Here is a 21,162-nt window from a genome sequence, read left to right as displayed (position 1 = left end):
GGGATGTGGACTCCAACTTGTTGCTTCCTTCATGGTAAAGGGCTCTGATCCTCTCTGTTATGAACTAAGGTTGCATTATAACCACATTGGTATGCTAGAGCTGAGAGCCAGATGGTAACTGAAGAATATCACATTATTTCTTACAATGGCTCTGTGTCCTACTAGCTTTGCCACCCTGTGGTCCCAAGGCTCTAAACTCACGCTGTACCAGTGGCAGACCAGACTATGATGAGTCATGTACTTATCAGCCTGCAGGGAGCACCCTCCTAAGGCCTAGCCACCAATCTACACTATTCTGTCCTGGGCAGATTGTGAGGAGGAAAAGGAGGAGCCAGTGGGGGTGCAGAGTTCTCAGGACTTGGGCAAGCCTCCCATCCTGCCCCATGCCCTCATTGAGCAGGAATTTAAGAGAGTTGACCTTATTCAGATTCCCAAATATGTCAGCTTCTCAAAGTTCAAGTCCTTCCCCCTGCCAGCCAACCATGAATCAATGAATTAAATATTCAACCAGAAATTATTCCTTGTGTATAAAAATCCATATAGCAAACAAAAAGATAATATATTTTCCCCATCAGTCATGGACTACTCTGGTTAAAGAAAAGCAGGAATATGAGTTTACATATTGGATATTATGTTAAAACAGGAGAGTACAGAGAGAGATTTTAGGATTAGACTGAGTTTAAAACACAACCATGCAGTTTGCAAATTCTGTGGACTTTGGTTAATGTCTTCTAACTCACTGTCACTACTTAGAACAAGGTAATATTATTTCCTGCCTGCTTAGAACAAACTAATATTATTTCCTGCCTGCTTACCCTATCCTGCCTCCTAACTGACTGGGCTCCTGTCCTTCCAGGTCCATCCTGGCCCCTCCAATTTTTTCTCCATCCCACTAGGCAGACAGTGCAGTTCCTGTGCCTGCTCTCAGCATATCAACAGGCCCATGTCTGCTCTGTGTTTTAATTGATTCCTAGGACGCAGTGCAAGTTTTCATTGTTGATTGAATAAACACATCTTGGCCTCATTTGAAAAATGAGGATAGTCATTCCTCCTTATAGAGTTGCAAGATTGAACTATGGAGTGTAGGGTTTAGCCCATAGCAGGAGCCCAGCGAATTTTAATTGTTATATCCCTTCTAACAATCTCAAAGAAAATAAACTTCACTGTCATGAAGTAACATCCATCTGCTGGTACTGAAGGAACAGCTTAGTGCCGATCCCCAATCAACACTTGCCGTGTCAAGCTGTGGGTCTGTAACCACATTTGGTGCTCCTTAATGCTATGCAGAATGTAAGTGGGGGAAAACACTGTATCAGACCCCCAGCCTTCCATCTTCAGAATTAGAGTCACAGTGACTTCCCCCATGGTCCAACCACCACTAGTCTGTACAACACACACACACACACACACACACACACACACACACACACACACACACCCTGGCTGGGGAGTAGATCCTAACCAAAGTGACTATTCCAGAAGCTGCCAGTACCATCCATGGTAATGCACATTGGCCCCAAGTCCAATTGCCCGAGGGCCTTCTCAGAGCAGCAGGAGCTCCTCTTCCTGTACAGAAGACAGACTGGACAGCCTGAGAAACACCACTCCCAGGGAAAATCCTAACCAGTGACTGATGGGAAAGATGTAAATATCCTAACTCCTATGCGCTAGTTGGAGTGGCGACTCTGAGGCCTGAGCCATGCATGGATTCCCCAAGTTCCCCAGCAGATTTAGCTCTAAAAACCCACCATGATAAACTTCCTGATAAGGCAGGTTTCATTGGCTCCTTTCCCCACTCCTCTGCCACAGTTTCCTAGAATCATCTCCCAAATAAACCATGTGTACTCAAATCCTTGTCGCAAGGTCAGCTTCTGGGGGAGCCCAGACTTACATATAGTAACCTAACAGGAGAAAATATAGTGCTCCCAAATCACAAGTACTCACTTTAGTATTGTAAATAAGCAATGAGGAAATCTGAATGCCACATTGACTGTAATTAGCCTTATCTCACCAAGAGGAGCCTTGCCTCATACAGAGAGGAGCTCAGCCAGGTCTCCACCACTGTTCCTGCTGTCTAAAAGCCAAAGCAGTGGAATGGGCATATGTCCATAGACACAGTAACATCAGTGGCGGTTCACTATCCTCAGTATAACATCCCATCTAGAAATTTGAGTTTGAGAATCCTGTCCAATAAGCCAGGTGTGGTGGCTCACTCCTGTAATCCCAGCACTTTGGGAGGCAGAGGCGAGAGGATTTGCCTTAGCCCAGTGCTTCAAGACCAGCCTGAGTAACTTGGAAAGACCTTGTCTCTACAATAAATCAAAAAAATTAGCCGGGCATTGTGGTGGGCATCTGTAGTCCCAGCTACTCAGGAGGCTGAGGTAGAAGGATCACCTGAAACCAGCAAGTCAAGGCTGCAGTAGCTGTGAGCATGCCACTGTACTCCAGCCTGGGTGACAGAGTAAGCCTCTGACTCAAAAAAAAAAAAAAAAAAAAAAAAAAGAATCCTGCCCAGCAGTAAAAGAATCATTTTAGAAACCTACTTCCTCTTGATTAGATTCAGACTTTTGCTGTAAGCAAATGTATCCCTACAGTTGGATTAAATGTCTCCCTTTGGCTGGACATCGGGGGCCCAATTATGATTTAAGGACAGTCACTGCCATCTATTTTTAACTAGCTGAAGAACAAGCTTGAGGCCAGTCCAAAATCCTCTTGGCAACTAGATTCCACATGCTGTCCACGTGTATCTCATCCTCATATAATAACTCATCATTCACTTGAGGGAACAGTGCCTTTCATCCCAGGGAGCATTTTATTCCAAAAGAGTATCTTTGTCTCCACTTGGTGCTAGAATGGATATAGCATTAGAAACTGACCTGTAACTTTCAAGCTACACTAATTTCAATAGGTCTTAATGCCTATTGAGGAATTAACACCTCTTATTCAACTTTCTATTTAACTGCTGCCCTAGAAAAAAGAGAAGCTTTAGCTGCTTATTTAGAGCTACAGCTCTTATCCACAGTGCTTGAACAGATGAGGAGGTTTCATTTCACTCATGCTGTCACTGGCACCATTCATTTCCACAACTGTGTCCTGGAGAAAGGCTTGCCAGACTGGGAAGGCAGAATTCAGATTTTCTCCTGAATCGCTGGGGCTTCAGCAAAATATCTTCCACTCTAGACAAAATAGACTGAGGTCTACAGCAGAGCTCCAATGAAGACATTCTTTAAGCCGCCGTAAGATGCAGGTGTTACATGAAAGGCCAGGAAAAGGATCCCATGCCAGCCATAGCAGTGATGAGACACTGGACAGATACGGTTTGACAAGAAAAGGGTTGTAAGTAGAAAGGTCTAGAAAACAAGGCACTGATTCAGAGCTTTGCCCCATGGAAGCCCAAAAGGAAGGTGGGATTATGAGGAGGGAGAGGGGCGAGGAAGCAAAGATACCGTGCATCTGACGCTCTGCCGAATAAGCAAGATTGTGCTCTTGGAAAATCTCTCTGGGTAGTGAATATAAAAACAAAGAAAGAAGGAAACAGATGTATACCAGTTTCTCCTACAAACACAAATACCAAAATCCCAAAGAAAATGCTAGCAAATTGAATTCTGCAATATTAAGAAATTGATGTGTCACAACTAATAGATTTTATTCTGAGAATATAAAATAAAGTGAATAACAGAAAGCCTCACTGTTATGAGAAATAATTTAATAAGTTCTATTTTTTAACAGTGCATAATAATCTCAACTAATGCCAAAATGGCCCTTGGAAACATTCAACACATATTCTATTTGGGAAAAAAAAAAGCTTCTCAGTGGAATAGAAAGGTAATTCCGTAGCATGACAAAGAGTATCTATGTCAAAGCATCAGAAACCCTAGATTTTTTTTTTTTCTGGATGAGAATTCATTTTACATGTTAAAAACATCATGAACATTATAATAGTTTATAATAGGTCAAAGGAATACATCACAAAAAGATGAATTTGTAAGTGCTTTTACAGAATTATATATTGTGTTAATCAAATAGCATGCCCATATGTTTAAAGAATAATAAATATGTGTGGCTTTAAGATTTGTTTGAAAATATAGGGGAATAGCTTGTAATTATTTTTAAAATATTGATTGTTTCCAAAAAAAAGTAAATGAGCAAAACTGACTCTAGAAGGATTACAAAACCTGAACAGACCGGGAATAAATTGACAAAGTCGTCAAATAATTAATTACTCCCCAGAAAGAAACTGGCCTCATGTGTCTTTGACAATAAAATCTACCAAACATTCATAGTTTTAATCACTTCCACACTATCTAAATTGTTCTTGGGCATTTTTTAAAAATGGAACGCATCCCAGTTCTTTTTATGTAATTAAAGTCTTTGTCTAAATCTGACAGAAAAATCACATGCCACCAAAAATTTACATATTAACTTACTGGTAAATAAACATTCAAACATTCTCAACATGTTAGCAAATTGTTTCTAACTACATATTTAAGTAATAAAATGGTTAAGTAGGATTTAGAAATGTAATAGTATTAATTTTAAGACATCTATTAAGATTATGTTTATAGGTTAAAATGTGGAAACATGATTATGTCATTATATTTTTAGCTTAGGCCTGGCTTGGTGGCTCAGCCTGTAATTCCAGCACTTTGGGAGGCCAAGGCGAGTGGATTGCCTGGGCTGCGGGTTCTAGACCAGCCCGGGCAACTTGGCAAGACCTTGTCTCTACAATAAATCAAAAATTAGCCAGGGGTGGTAGTGCACACCTGTAGTTCTGACTACTTGGAAGGCTGAAGTGGAAGGATCTCCAGAGCCCAGCAGGTCGACGCTGGGTTGGCCGTGAGTGTGCCACCACACTCCAGTCTGGGTGACAGAGTAAGACACCAACTCAAAAAAAAAAAAAAAATTGTAGCTTCATTTCTAACATAGAGTAGGAAATTCATCAATATTCTTAAATATGGACTGAAGAATGAATTCCAAAATAACAGCTGATAAAGTCGAGCAACCATTTCTGGTAGCCTTTTGTGGGTTTCAAACTTTTTTGTGAATTTATTGAGCATTATGAGTCCTCTCTCCATAAAGTATAAAAATTGAAAATGTATCCCATGCTCATGGATTGGAAGAATCAACATTATAAAGATGTCCATTCTACCTAAGGCAATCTACAGATTTAATGCAATACCCATCAAATTACCAGCAACATTCTTCTCAGACCAAGAAAAAACAATACAGGAATTCATATGGAAACACAAACGACCAAGAATAGGCAGAATAATCCTCAGCAAAAAAAAGCAAAGCAGGAGGTATCACACTACCAGACTTCAAATTTTACTATAGAGCTACAATAATCAAAACAGCTTGGTACTGGTACAGGAACAGGCATATAGACCAATGGAATAGAATTAAGATTCCAGAAGCAAAACCTCAATTTCTCAACCAACTCATCTTTGACAAAGCCTCCACCACCCACCACTGGGGAGAGGAGAACCTACTCAGTAAATGGTGCTGGGAAAACTGGCTGACCACATGCAGAAGACTCAAACAAGACCCCTATCTATCCCCATACACAAAAATTAACTCCAAATGGATCAGAGACCTAAATGTAAAACCTCAAACCATAAGAACCTTAGAAAATGCAGGACACACCCTTATGGAAATTGGAACTGGCATCCAATTCCTGAACAAAACCCGAAACCCACAGGCCATAAGAGATAAGATAGACAAGTGGGACCTCATTAAACTGACAAGCTTCTGCAAAGCCAAAGAAACCATCAAGAGAACAGGGAGAGAGCCCACAGACTGGGAAAATGTATTTGCCAACTCCAGGTCCAACAAAGGCTTAACATCTTGTATCTACAAGGAACTCAAACGTGCTGAAAAGAAAAAAATAAACAACCCCATTATAAAGTGGGCAAAAGATATGAACAGCCACTTCTCAAAGGAAGACATTCGAGCAGACAACAGACACATGAAGAAATGTTCAACCTCACTAATCATCAAGGAGATGCAAATCAAAACCACACTGAGATACCAGCAAACTCCAGTCAGAATGGCCATTATCAATAACTTAAAAAAATAACAGTTGCTGGAGAGGGTGTGATGAAAAGGGAACACTTCTACACTGTTGGTGGGAGTGCAAACTAGTGCAACCTCTGTGGAAAACAGTGTGGCAATTCCTAAAAGCTCAAATATCGACCTCCCATATGACCTCGCAATCCCCCTACTGGGAATATACCCTGAAGAACTCAAATCACTCTATCAAAAAGATACCTGCACATGTATTTTATTGCAGCATTGTTCACGATAGCAAGAACCTGGAATCAACCATACTGTCCATCAAAAGAGGACTGGATTTTTTAAAATGTGGTACATATACACGATGGAATACTATGCAGCCAGAAAAAGGAACAAAAGCATGAATTTCGCAGCAACCTGAATGGAACTAGGGTCTATAATACTGAGTGACCTCTCACAGAAACAAAGATCCGAATATCACATGTTCTCACTCATATAATGGACCTTAAACATCCAATGCAATACTATACGAAAATGACTGACCGTACTGGGAAACTATGGTGGGGGAATGGAGATGGGATTAACAGTAGCAAATATCTGTCTGGGAACGGGGAAACACTCCATATCAACAGGGTGCCTGAATGAAACGCAATTGTATACCTAACCCTTAACTGTACCCCACAACTTCATAATAAAAAATAAATAAAAAAGAAAAGAAAGAAAAAAGTTTAAAAAAAAAAAGAAGAATAGGAAAACTTTATACTTTTATAGAAGTCAGTTTTCTCCAAACTAATGCACACATTTAACAGAATTTCAGTCATCTTGGAGTTTTTAAAAAATTGGTGAAGTTATTCTGAAGTTCACCTGGAAGAATAAGAGCACAAAAATGTATCCCAGAAAGCTCAAGAAAGTAATAATAGCCAAGAAAATTTCAACCATAATAATAGCAGTGGTGCTAACACTGGAATAAGTAAACAGATTGATGAAACACATTAGAAAATACAGAAACAGCCATAAATGTAATATCACATGACAACAATACATTTAATATCAGTGAGGAAAGGTTATTTAAGAAATATTAGATTATTTAAAAAATTATGTGACATAAACTGGTTAATCATTTAAGAAAAACTAAATTATATCATAACACATATAAGAATAAAGTCTCAGTGTGCAGGAGTTTAAAATGTTAAGTAAAAAAAGCTATATAATTAGATAATTAGATGATTATGTAATAAGATATATAATTATCTAAGTATGTAATTAGAATAAATTATACATAAATATTTTGTAACATTAGGACAAGAAAAGCCAAAAACCTTACAAGACTGAAATATAGTATTGCATAAAACTTAAGTTAACCAAAAAAACCTGTAAAATTAAAAGGAAAACAATAATTATGAAGACATATTTCCTAAGTATATAATAGATGAAGAATGAATATCTTCATAACAACAATAGATCAAGGATAACACACACAAGCAGGCAAGTCATCAAACCAAAAAAGAGAGGGACTGTTAATGGACAATATGCATATGCAAAAATATTCAACTTCCATTGTATTATATTTTTAAAAATATACATCTAGCCCAAAACCTGCCATATGGTTGGCGTGTGTTTTTTGGTTTTTTTTTTTTTTCATTTGACAAATGTTTACTGCCTGGCACTATTGAAGCACTGAGAAAATGGTCATGATCAGGGCAAAGTTTATCATTTGCTCAGACAATCAATAAAGATGCAAATTAAAATAATGAGATGCTGCTTTTGCATAATTGAATGGATAAAAAGAATGATAATCAATATTGGTAAGAGTTCAGGAAAGTAGGCAGTCTACTACCCATAAAATTGCAGGAGTACATATCAGAACTTGGTAACCCAAAGGAATCAAAGTGGGCATACCCTTTGATCCACCAATTGTCTGTTCAATCATTTATCCTAAGGAAAAACCGGACAAGCAGTGAAGGGTATGTTGCAATGCAGTTCATCAGGCATTACATTTTTATTGTAGGAAATGTTGCAAACTGCCTAAGTGCCTAACAAGAAGGACTTCTTGGAGATATGGAGGGATGAGGGTCAGATGACAGATGGGGCATAGGCATTGGAATAACCAAGACAGATTGGTCCAGATCAAGTAAGTGGGTAGATTTGATGTCAGGTAGTTGGGAAGGTTTTGTTTTATGTTTTATGCTTTTTTTTTATACGTACCACTCACTCCAACACCCTTTCCTGCCTTTCCTTCTCCTACCCCCTCCACCAGCCCCTGGTCAGGCAAGTTTATCTTCTGAAAGTGAGGGGATAGTGGAATTGGAGTTTCAGTGTTGAGGAGAGGATCTAAAATGTCTGTTGTATAGAATGTGAAGAAAATAATGTGGAGAAATAAAAATCCCAGACAGCACCGAAGGCCTAGATAAGGTCAGATCATGAGCATGTACCTGAAGTAAAAAGAGCCTATACAAGAATACAGCAACCTTAAATGCAATTAAATGCAAAACTTTAAAATTTCACTCTATTCAAAGGAAATGTCTATTCCTAGCAGGTCTATTTATAAATGCACATCGATGGCATGATTACACAGTATGGCTCAAGTGGTTCTGGGATTTACAGTAGAACTTTCTATTTCAGAGGTTTCTAGTTTATCCATCAATTTTCTGTGAGCTAAAATCTACATATGAATCTCAAACCCTTGGGATGTTGTGGAATAAAATGGAAACTAATTCCATCCATAATAAGAGCAAAAAATGTGAAGCTAAAACTTAACAAGAAAACTGCAGATCTCCAAGAAACCTCACAGTTTGCTGGAAGGAAAGATGGTGTAAAGATGAATTCTTCCAAAATTAGGTTAGGAGTTTAATGTAATTCAAATCAAAATCTGAACCAGACATTTTTTAACTTTTCAAAATAGTCTAAAAATCAAAATCATCTGATAGAATAAACCGTCAAAAATAGTTTAGAAATGTTGAGAAAAAATAAAAGAGGAGTGAAGAAAACCCATCTATTAAATACTACTCACAAGTTTTAAAGGCAGTCATTAAATTTGTGAGATACTCTTACGAGATGTAATGAAATAGTCCAGAAAAACAGCCCTAAAATATATTAAACTTAACTCGCAACTTATCTCATGATTCTCACCTACTTCCCACAACTGGTCAGAAAAAGATGGCTTTTTAATAAATGATCTTGGCACAATTGTTCACTTGGTCTTTTGGGAGGGGGAGAGGAAATGTGGAGAGAAGAGAAAGGTTCTTAATTTTCACTGCAATGAAGGAATGAATGGATCCCCTGGTTTTCAGGCCCAACAATAGATATGAGACAGTTAAAAAAAAAAAAAGTTCAACTCCTCTTGTGAGAGATGATGGCAAAAGCACTGGAATTTGAGTCCCTACTCATTCACCATTTATTCAAGAAATAATTACTGAGCTGTTCAAGGCGCTGCAATGCAGTGGACAAGAGAGGAAAGCTTCCTGTGCTCAGGATACTTATGTCCTGTTTGAGAAGACAGCTGGTAAATATGTAAACACACAAAGGAGAACATGTCCAATAGTGATAAATGCTAAAATTAAGCAGAGCAGAGGGTGGAGCGTCCTGGACAGTTGGGAACTCCCTAACCAGGTGTCTTTTGAACTGAGACCCAAAGGGCAAGCAGGAAAAAGTCAAGCAAAGATCTAAAGGAAGGATTTTCCTGGCAAAGGAACACTTACAAGGACCCTAAGGTGGAAATGACCTTGACAAACTCAAGGAACAGATAAAAGAACCACGTGGCTGGAGCAAAATGACCAAGAGGAGGGTTGTAGGAGAGGGGAGGGCAGGAGACAGAGCAAGCAAGGCTGGATGGGCCATGCAGAAAACTTTGGCTTTTATTCTGGCAAAGTAGGAAGCACCCAGAAAGGTTTAGGTGGACAAGTGACAAGAAGGACCTTCTATTATGAAGATCACCAGGCTGCCATGCATCACCTCCTTTCCAAGGTGATGTCATGTCTTATTGGGCTGTTTTGGAGCCAAGCACATGCTCTAGTAGTGCTCTGGTTGCCACCAGCGGTGGGGAAATGTTTCCAATCCATATCAGAAACTATTTTCTGAAGAATAACCAGATTTTAAAAAGCAAAAAAGATCAATAGCCATCATTATCTCCTGGGCCAAGAAAGAAACTCCTGCCTGCTCTACACCTGCCAGGGCAGGTTTGGTCCAAGGTGATGGCCCCAGAAGATTCCCCCTCTATCACTCTCACCAGGCCCTGATGTGGCCTCACCCGGGTGGCCTACATCAAACAATAATGGACATCACTATGGAAGGGCAAGAAAATAGCCTCAGAGAAGCGTGCAGACTGTTGGAACTGATCTACAGATAACATGCTTTTAACATTTTAAGAAAGGAAACTATAGTTTCTTTCATAAATGATCATGGTCATCAATACCTGGGTGATTTGAGAACCCAAATCTTCCTAGAGTTCAGTTCTCCTCCAATTTCTGTTATATGTAATTGTTTCGGTTTATTACATATGCTAATGTATTAAGTTCATGTTCCAATTTCTTTCTACAGTTCTGTACTACTCTCTTTCATCCAGCCACTCCTCAAGGACATGAGTCTGTTCATGGAGAATGTATTTTGACGGGTTTTAGCAGCATTGCCGGAGTGCCTTATGTTTCATGAGAACTGAAGCATATTTGCATTGAATTTTTCTAGCAGATTTTTGTCAACTATTTAGGAGGACATATGGAGTTTCTTTTCTTACTTTTGAAAAGGAGAAAAATACATGAAATCAAGGCATTTGGACAAATCTTCTTGCTCTAGTAATTTGATAGAAGCATTTCATAAAGCCAAAGCAGCATCTGTAATATGGGACAGGAGAGTGATGAGTGAACTGGAAGTATAGGTTACACTTAGAACAGGTTTTCTTATAGAGAACATTCTTTCTCACTCTGATAGCTGGTGGTAGCTCAATCTTAGGTGGGTTCTGGAAGGCTCAGAGCAGGAGCATGTCACTGGACACATCTTGAACTCTGTTGTGTGGTTTGGTCTTTGGCTTGCCAAATCAACATGCTTATTCTGATTGGTGTCTGTTGGCAGAGGCAGCAGAATGACCTGAGGGTTCCCTGTCATCAGAACTTTCTCTTGCAGATCTATTGTTCACTGGTCTGTGCACTCAGATTCTGTTTCACCATCACTCTCTATAGTCCACTGGTGAAGGAGGTGATGGTGTGACAGGTAGAAAGGAGCATGGTCTTTGGTGCCCAGCATCAAATTCTAGCTCTATGTCTGTCTCACCGATTCACAGTTTCAGCTCTAAAGATGGAATTACAATCTCAACCATGTCAGGTTGCTGTAAGGGTTCAATGAAATAAAGAGAAACGTGGAATCATACCTGGCACAGGATAGACTCACATTAACTTAGAACTGGCTTCCTACCTTCCTTCCTTGTTCTCTTCCCTCCTGAGGGTCTCTGGCGAACAGCATTCAGCAAGGGGAGAAGGGGTGACTCATTTATTTTATGCAGTTGTACTGCTAAAAGGCTTTTCAACTCTGCCTGCAATTCCTCCATTCTCCCTTCTATGCTCAAACATGTCTTTAGACCACCCTGTTAAAGGTTCCTGTTGCTTGGGATGTCCACTGTCCCCTATGAGCCCCTAAGGAGGATTTATTCATCACAGGGAGAAGGAAGGACCAGAGGCCCCCACATTTTCACCAATTTCTCCATTTTACTATAACCAACTATGTAGATTGTATCCAGTCACTCCTCCCTAGGAAGTTTGACATCAAAAATAATGAATTAAAATTACAACAAATGACTTGGATGCTATTCCATTTTGGCATTTAGCAAATATCTTGGCTTATGAAAATAACTCTGAAATGTTACATTTTTCCTTATTTCAAAAACCTGATGAACCCTTCCTTCCCTACTGGCGTTTGAATCTTGAATGTATCAGGGTCTTCTAGCTTCCCCAGCCAGAAAGTGCAGCAGCTCTTGCCATCTCCTTCTTCTTCACTCTATACAACAGCATTCTCTCTGTTCTCTTTCCAGAAGATTGTGCCTTTAAGCTTTTATCCCTGCTACAGCTGCCCTTGCCCCAGGATCTGTGACCTTTGATTTGAGCTGCAGTTATTTTCCTGCACTTTTTCTCCACCTACAATTTCCCCCAGCCCTAAATCTGTTCCTCCTCTGGTGGTCAGAATTGCCTTTCTGAAGCACAGGTCTTTTGTGCAGGTGTGTTGAGAGCCTGGACCTTGAAATCAGGCAGAACTGGATGCAAACCACATCACCTCCCTAAACCTCGGTTCCTCATCTGTCACATGGAATGATCATAGTACCTGTATCACAGGGTGGTTAGGAGGGTTAAATGAGGGAAGGCAAATGAAAGTGCATATCCAAGAGCCTGGCACACAGGGATCACTCAGTAAATGACAGTTATAGACAACAACAGAGCAAGAACTAGCCGTGACTATTGTTGCCAGCAGTAAAAAACCCAAACTCTTGAGGCTGGCTATTCAGGGTACTGCAAGCCCCAGTTGCTACCTCCCTCTTCACATTTGTCTCCCACAGCTTGCCCCAGGCTGCAGTGTTATTGACTCAGCATCTTTCTTGTGAGTCCAAACTTCACCCCAAAGTAACATGCTGGCAGGACCTGGTTGTCTCCTCTGCAGGTCCACAACCTGGTGCTCACAGTGTGAGACAGGACTTGTCTTCTGCTACCTGCTGTTAGTCTCCTGACCTCTGCTCTCGGAGAACAGGGACCGTGGCTTATTCGCTTATGCATCTACCACAGGGCCCGGTGCAGTGCCTGGCATAGAGTAGATGCTTCCTGAGGCTGGAATTGGTGATGAGGGGCAATGGGTGATGACATTTGGGGCCTGGTTTCTCCAGTGTCCCAGCTAGGCAATGACATGGCTGGTTTTCATTGCATATCAGTGTGATTAGTTCAGTCTGCTCCCAGGAAAAGGGAAATGTAGGTAGTGTAGGTAGGGCCCTCTGAAGAGAATTCTCTCTCTCTCTCTCTCTCTCTCTCTCTCTGTGTGTGTGTGTGTGTGTGTGTGTGTGTGTGTGTGTGTGTGTGTGTGTGTGTGTGTAAACATGTTAGGTTGCTACTGTCATACCTTAAGACAGACAATTCCATATTTTGATTTATTTTTTGTAGAGATAAAGACTTGCTATGTTGCCCAGGCTGGTCTCAAACTCCAGGCCACCTCAGATGCTCTTCCTGCTTCCGTCTTCCAAAGTGCCAGAATTATAGGCATGAGCCACCACACCTTGTTTTGTATTCTTATATTCTCTTTTTGGTATTGTTATCCTTTCTTTTGAAAAGTGGTGGTGGTAGGCAATAGTAGATCATAGTGGCTTTTTATTTTCTTTTTAAATATTCTTATTTGGCAAAAGGAAAAGAAACTGAGAAACAAAGAGCAACAAGTTGGTGAGCCGGGCACAGTGGCTCATACCCATAATCCTAGTAATTTGGGAGGCTGAGACAAGAGGATTGCTCAAGGCCAGGAGTTCAAGACCAGCCTGGGCAACATAGTGAGACCTCATCTCTGCAAAAAATTAAAAAATTTTTTTTTAAATAGCTGGGTGCCAGCCGGGCTCGGTGGCTCAGCCTGTAATCCCGCGCTTTGGGAGGCTGAGGTGAGTGGATTGCCTGAGCCTGCGGGTTCAAGACCCACCTGGGCAACTTGGCGAGACCTCATCTCTACAATAAATCAAAAAATTAGCCGGGCATGGTAGCACACACCTGTAGTTCCAGCTACTTGGAAGGCTGAGGCGGAAGGATCACCGGAGCTCAGCAGGTCGAGGCTGCAGTGGCTGGGAGCGGCCACTGCACTCCAGCCTGGGCTACAGAGTGAGACTCCAACTCAAAAAAAATAAAAAAATAAATAGCCGGGTGCCTTTAGTCCCAGCTACCCAGGAGCCTGAGGCAGAGCCCTGGAGATCATGGCTGCAGTGAGCCGTGATCATGCCACTACACTCCAGCCTGGGCAACAGAGTGAGACTCCAACTCAAAAAAAAAACAAGACAAAGAGCAACAAGTTGAATTTTTGTGGATAATGGTAAAAAGCATTCTCCACAATACCAAGTAGGCAAGGACAGGTGGTTCAAGAGTACAGTACATAATAAGAGGCGGCTAAGCCACCAGGCCTTCTCCAAGATGTAACACACACCCCCATCTCCCCAGCCAGCATGTGGGCATGAAGGGCAAGTGGAGGGTCCACAGCTCTGGACCCAGGCACTGGTTGGACACCCCACACGTGTTGTCTCATTTAATCCTCTCAAAACCTCTTGAGTTAGATGGTGCTATCTCCATTTTTACGTCTGAGGCTCAGACAGGTTAAGTATTTGCCCAAAGTCACACAGACAGTATAACCTGCATTTACCAGGTTTCATGGGCCTGTGTGTGCAAATAAGGAGGTTGCATTAGCATCAGCCCCCAATACAAAAACCACAAGACCACAGCACCCTTCACTGTCTCCCTCCATTATTTTGGAGAGTCTTAAGGGAGGCATCTGCCATGCATTCATGAATAGCCCTTTTGTAGGTGCCCACTCAGGTCACCCAACTAAAAAAAAAAACGGGGATTGATGACTAGAGCTGGCACAGCCTCCAGAGTACAGACCTCACCAGGCCACTGCTGCCCAGTCACCATGGGAGCCAGCCCTACCCAGGTGCCTTCCCACAGAGGGGCTCCAGATCAGCAAGACCAGGGCCCATCAGTGACTTTGGTGGGCCTAGACACTTTCGCTTCATGAACCCTTACCTCCATTAAAAAAAAATTTATAACTGTGTTGGCATAAATATTAATATACTATGATTATGTATTAAAACATGATCTTGGAATAAAAAGTTCATTATTTTTCTTGCTGTTTTAAAAGAAATTAAAACATTTTCATGGGACCCTAAAGGAATAATGGGCTGTAGGCTGATTGCCTACTATGTCTAATGAGTAAGGAGGCCCTTTGCAAGACTCTACACTACCCCTCTCTGTTTCCTGATTGGTAGGTGAACATACTGCTTGCTTCTGTATCTCTCAAAAACGCAAGTGTCCAGATCCTTTCAGCTTCTACCTGTTTTGCCTTTTTGCTCTTGTCATAGATATCAGAACAGCCCCCAAGGTGGAACTAGGAAAATCTCGCCCTAGACACCTATACACATCATTTAATCCTTAAAGCTTTTCTGCCCACATTATATTACATTGAGACTTATATTGAATCACATAAATAGGTACCTGGAACCCATGGCACAGGCCAGCTCATCATACGCAGTCAGACGACTCCATCTTAGTCCAGCTGAGACAGACAGACACACACAGGTACACACGTGTTTCGGGGTCGAGCTGGGGCTGGAATTCCCCCTTTTAAATTCCAAAGTGGTCTCTCTCTATGAAGCCAGGCATCTGATGATTAGAACATGTTTCTGCTATTCACGTGTTCACAAACATAAGATATTCTGGTAAGAATGTATTTTTGTTCGAAATGAGTTTGCATTTCTTTGTCCAACACAAAGCTTTGAAATGAATGATGACACTGGGAAAATCCCAGGAGAATGTACAAGGATTGCTAATGAGCAAGTATATCTAGTGTTTATAATGAAAATATTTTCTCCTTTAGAATTCTATAGGCTTAGCATGTTTCCTGGCAACCCATTGCATTCTATATGTCTTTGGAAAGTAGTTTAAAGGGAAGAGTGCATGGAGTAAGAATGTGATTATAGCATCCTGTTTTTATTTTATTTTATTTTATTTTATTTGAGTTGGAGTCTCACTCTGTCTCCCAGACTGGAGTGCAGTGGCCACTTCTGGCCACCGCAACCTCGACCTGCTGGGCACCGGCGATCCTTCTGCCTCAGCCTTCCAAGTAGCTGAAACTACAGGCGCACGCTACCACACTCGGCTAATTTTTTGATTTATTGTAGAGATGAGGTCTCACCAAGTTGCCCAGACAGGTCTCGAAGCCGTGAGCTCAGGCAATCCACTCACCTCAGTCTCCCAAGGCACGCGATTACAAGCTGTGCCACTGAGCCCGGCTATTTTATTTTATTTTATTTTATTTTATTTTATTTTATTTTATTTTCAGTTGGAGTCTTACTCTGTTGCTCAGGCTGGATTGCAGTGGCATGCTCACGGCCATCCTGGCGTCAACCTGCTGGACTGTGGAGATCCTTCTGCCTCACCCTCCAAGTAGCCAGAGCTACAGGCACACGCTACCATACCTGGCTTATTTTTTTATTTTATTGTAGAGACGAGGTCTCACCAAGTTTCCCGGACTGGTCTCAAACCCGCAGGCTCACATAATCCACTCGCCTCAGCATCCCAAGGTACTGGGATTACAGGCTGAGCTACTGAACCTAGCCAGCACCATGTTTTATATGACTAGAAAGCACATATGGGCACAGGAGAGTGATATTGCTAAGACTGAAGTTTGGGGGTCATAAGTCAAAAAGCAAAGACATCATTCATGCTCTGTCCTGCAGTCCCTAAAGAGAAAGGAAACGCTCCAGCTGACATGTATGCAAGGGTCCTTCCTTGGTCTTCTTTTTTCTTGAATCCATTGAAATGGCCAGTGTGGCAGAGTCCCCAGGTTGGAGGGGTGAATACCTTTATCACAGTTCTGCTTCCGTGCTATTGTTAGTTACGAGTCAGGCTGGGAGCATGAGTCTTCATGAAGGTTGACACTAGTTTGCTACCTCATTGATGAGCAATGGAAGAAACTCCACCTCAGACTGAGAAGACTCAGAGCATCTTACTGTCCTGTCCCTCTGCCCATGTGGTTCTGTTGTGGGCTTACAACACCAGAATGCTTCTCCTCACCTCTATGGTCCCAAATGGTAGACTGTTTGTTTCATTCCTAGTGACTATGAAGCTGATTTGGTATCCCCCATGGAGCTGTGACACAGACTGAACCCTAGAAGTGGACCCTTGGGATCTCAGAGGTGACCATCAGTCATCAAGTGACTGAAAGTGTGGGTGCAAGAAAACACATGCCCATGGTGGATCAACAACTTAAAATACATGTTCTACCTGTGCTAAGGCATACTGGCATACAACTGACATTTTTATTGATTTATTTTTTATTTTTTTGAGTTGGAGTCTCACTCTGTCACCCAGACTGGAGTGTAGTGGCACACTCCCGGCCACCGCATCCTCGACCTGCTGGGCTCCGACGATCCTTCCGCCACAGCCTTCCAAGTAACTGGAACTACAGGCATGCGCTACCACGCCCAGCTAATTTTTTGATTTTTATTTTAGAGATGAGGTCTCGCCAAGTTGCCCAGGCAGGTCTCAGACCCGCAGGCTCAGGCAATCCGCTCACTTCAGCCTCCCAAAGTGCGGGATTACAGGCTGAGCCACCGAGCCCGGCTACAACTGACATTTTTAAAGAGAATAATGCAGGTATCTGGCACTTAAATTTTTTTGTTGTTTAATTTGTATTTATTTGATCACTAGAAGATTGAATTTTGTTACATGTATTTACCGGTCATTTTCATTCCGTCATCTGTGGGTTGCTTGGCAGCAAGTATCTTTGAGGTCCACTTTCCCGTTATGCAAAGCCTCCTACTCTGTCAACTGATCTTCTCCACACTTTCACCTCTCCCTTATTCATTACCATGAAACTCACATTTGATCTGCCTTATAATTAATATCTGGAGTAAATAGCTACCAGAATGGAGCTCTCTGTCTGGCTCTGGACTCATGCTTTGTTTGTGCCATTCAGCTGGTCCCTCTGGGGTTGTGAGCAACAGAAGCAGGAAGGATCTTTTAGCTTTTTATTTCTCCCATACACAGGGCTCCCTGTCAGCCATCTCTGAGTCTCCACCAGCTTTTCATCTAAACAAGTTTTAAATATAGCTTTTTCAACATAGTTGTAGGAGGTACTTTCCACTCTTCTATAGACTGGGAAGGGAACTGGACATTTACATGACATGTCAGCATTAGCCCCGTAAGAAATCTTCTGATCTCTTTTTACTGGGCCAGTGAGCACACTAAAAAACAGGGAAACTGTGTGCCCACTGTGGTCATACAGCGAATTAAATCCCAGTTATCTCATCTTCCAACAGGTTCATGATCTACTCCCACCCAAGGTCCCATAAAATAGCCCATTCCCAGATAATACACGAGAAATACTCAATTCCTTACAGGTGAGAAGTTGCTATGGATTCATTTGTATTTCCCAGTGGAGAAAAAAAGCTGGAACACCAGGCAACTGTTGTGGAACAGACAGGCTAGAGAGAAGAACCTCTGGGCACAGGTGCCCTAACCCCAGGACAGGTTAAAGGTGTGAGATCACATACCTCAGTGGCAAATCTCAGAGTCAGCTTCTGAACTGTAGACTCGCCCACTACTAACTTGTCACTTAGCCCCTTTGATTATATAGTAAAGTGTGAAGGCTACTGGAAACCTCCTCTAATGAGACAAGACTTGCAAATAGAATTCACTTGGAGGAACACACTTTGGGAAAGCAAGTCATAGCTATCATTACTATGTTGACCAGGATTTATGAATCAGATAGGTACCTTGGAAGGTCATATCCCAAAGACATTACAGTTCCAGGTTTCCATGAAATACTTTATGGGTCAAACAAACATACCTATAGGCAGTATTTAACTCCCATTTTACAAATGCTAGGATGGAATACACAAAAATTGTTCATAGATGGAAACCATGACTGCCAGGCAAGGTCAGTCTACAGCTTATTGCAGGATGCTGTATGTTCAGATGAACTCAAGATGCTGATCATTCTTTGTGGTTGAAGTGCCTCTGCTCCATTAAGCCTTGACCCAAATCTGAACTGACTGGAATTTTGAGCCTTGAGTAAAACGTAGGAAGTGACCTGTGTCAGGATTATGTTCAGCCACAGATAACAGAAAACCTGTCCGACAGTGGCTTCAACAGATGAGGGGTAATTTGTTTTCATGTAATTAGATGTTCAGAGGAAGGTGGTGACTCCCAGTGGGTCAGCTAATCCAATGCTCTCTGGGCCCAGGCTCTTTCAGTCTTTCTGACCCATCTCATATTGCAGTTTAGCATTCATTCTCACTCTTGTTGCAAATAGGCTGCACTTCTATGTTCCAGGTAGAAACAAGTTGGGGGGTAGAGGAAAGAGAGGAACATCAGATGCATTAGTTCCCCCAATTAGGAAAAGAAAAGCCTTTCAAAAAACCCCTCAGTAGTCTTCCCTTTCAAGCTCATTGGTCACATGACTGCTCTTAGCTTCAAGGGAGACTGAAATGGAGTATTTTTCTGTTCACCTCCATGGTAGAGGAAAGCAAGGGAGGGTGGACTTGAGAATAGGTATGTGAGCTAATACAGTGTCTACCAATAGACTACAGAGAAACTATTTCCAGTAATTTCACTTATATAGTTGACAAAAATGAGTTCCAGAAATGGGAAATAGCTTGGCCAAGGTCCCATACTGGATGAATTTGGAGCCAGACCTGAAGCCCAGGTCTTCTAACTCCTGCTCTATACTATACGATAGATATATTTTGACAGAGTCAGAGACTGAAGTCATGTTGATGAAGTAGAATATCACCCAGAAAATGAGATAATAGATATTAAACTATCAGTAGTAGGCAGAAGACATATAGTCTCCACTCAGGCTCTCCTTTCTCACTCCATCTGTGAGAATCTGAAATAATTCATTGTGAATCACAGAAACTAAGCCAACTCAAGTCAGGCCTCCTCTAAGTTTCCTTCTGCTGTGTGGATTTTTATCTTCCCATTCCTTCAGCACATGGGTGTTATATGTGGTATTACAGAATCAATCTCATGATGATGAGTGTCATGATAACATAGAATTTCTGTGTCATTGTTAATGTGCTGTTCTTGTCTTCTGTCCCCTTCTGTTATTGGACCAAACAGAAGTATTCTGCTGTTTCTCTCTGCAACATCTCCACAGAAGTCCTGAAAGTCATCAATGCCACGGAGGAATTGATAGCAGAGTCTTCAGGGCCCTGGGAGTTCCAACCAGTTCCTCCTGACAGAGAGAAGGGGACGTTTCCTCATGGGACAGACCAAGTGAGACTGGATGAGCAGCTGACTTCCCTGGAAGAAAACGTAAGTGAGTGTGAATGTGTCCTGTCTAGGGTGGAGATATGCAAAGAAGCTGATGAAGTTGTAGCTCATCACAAAGAGTCCAAGGCCACACACACACCACCACCACCACCATAGCAAATATATCCCCAGGAAGAATCTTATGCTGAGTTCTCCAGAAGCAGACCCTGAGATTAGGGTTTGTGTACAAGTGACTTATTAGGGAAGTGTTCCTGAGGGAGATGGGTAAGAGAATGGGGAAAGAAAGGGAAAGTGAAGAATCCAAGCATGGGCGGGATCTTACATGAAGAGCATCTTCAGCTTGATCCTGCAGGGAGCTCTAGAGTATAAGTTGCATCTCAGAGTTGTCCTGACCTAAGACAAAGGAAATGGCCTTTCCTACAGCCAACAGAGAGGACTCAGTCTCTCTGCATGCAGAGTATCTCCAGTAACCTCAAAGGCAGTCATCTGTAGAGATATGAACTGCTGGGGAAAGCAGCACACTGAAGCCTGGTGGGCAGACAAGTGATTTTATAGAAACTATAGAAGAGATCCAGGGAAGCCAGGCAGAGTATTGCCAGTATCACTGCCAGGGATGAAGTGGTTGCCAAAGGAACTTAGGTTACTACAACTGATCCTTGTTGCTTTCCTAATTTAAGATATCAACAGCATCATACAATATGAATTATATGTTATATCGTATCATATTGTTACCCAAGCCTCCCTGTGCCGTGAGCAATAGGAAGCCCACAGCCTTTCTCCTGAGGCTACCACACTCTACCCTCAGAATTTCCAAGCACTTTGGAAACTAAGACCTTACTGCATTACCTGCATTACCTTGTGACCACACTTAGACGTCAGATCCTGCCATCACTAGTCCCTTACAGTCCTATTATTTTCCCACCCTCTCCCCCAACAAGAATGTCAACCAGCCATTGCTAGTGACATTTTTCTCTCAGTTTGCTGAGAGAAAAATACCTAACATCAACTATATTTAAAATTACATTTCTTTTTGGAAAACAAAATATTTAGTGCAATACTTGGCACAAAATAGGTATCCAATCAATGTTAGATATTCTTATAAGTATTTCAACGGCATGTCATCTGCCAACTCCTAAAATGATCCCACTAAAATACACTAAAG

General features: G+C 41.7%; 1 protein-coding gene across 1 annotated transcript in view; it reads left to right on the top strand.

Annotated features, from left to right (window-relative positions):
• The window catches only part of LOC103266058 (rab effector MyRIP), a gene marked incomplete at its 3' end in the record, with an annotated part of 72,906 nt that extends 52,864 nt beyond the window's left edge, over nucleotides 1-20,042 (top strand). Inside the window, exon 9 of the mRNA XM_008063702.1 lies at nucleotides 19,848-20,042. Coding sequence (XP_008061893.1) covers nucleotides 19,848-20,042 — 195 coding nt within the window. The remainder of the gene's footprint in view (nucleotides 1-19,847) is intronic.
• Between the last annotated feature and the right edge of the window lie 1,120 nt (nucleotides 20,043-21,162).

The sequence above is a fragment of the Carlito syrichta genome, unplaced genomic scaffold (genome assembly GCF_000164805.1).
Source record: "Carlito syrichta isolate Samal-C Ts95f unplaced genomic scaffold, Tarsius_syrichta-2.0.1 Scaffold307006, whole genome shotgun sequence".
NCBI lineage: Eukaryota > Metazoa > Chordata > Mammalia > Primates > Tarsiidae > Carlito > Carlito syrichta.
Note: the sequence above shows the minus strand (reverse complement) of the source record. Positions and strands in the feature narration are given on the sequence as shown.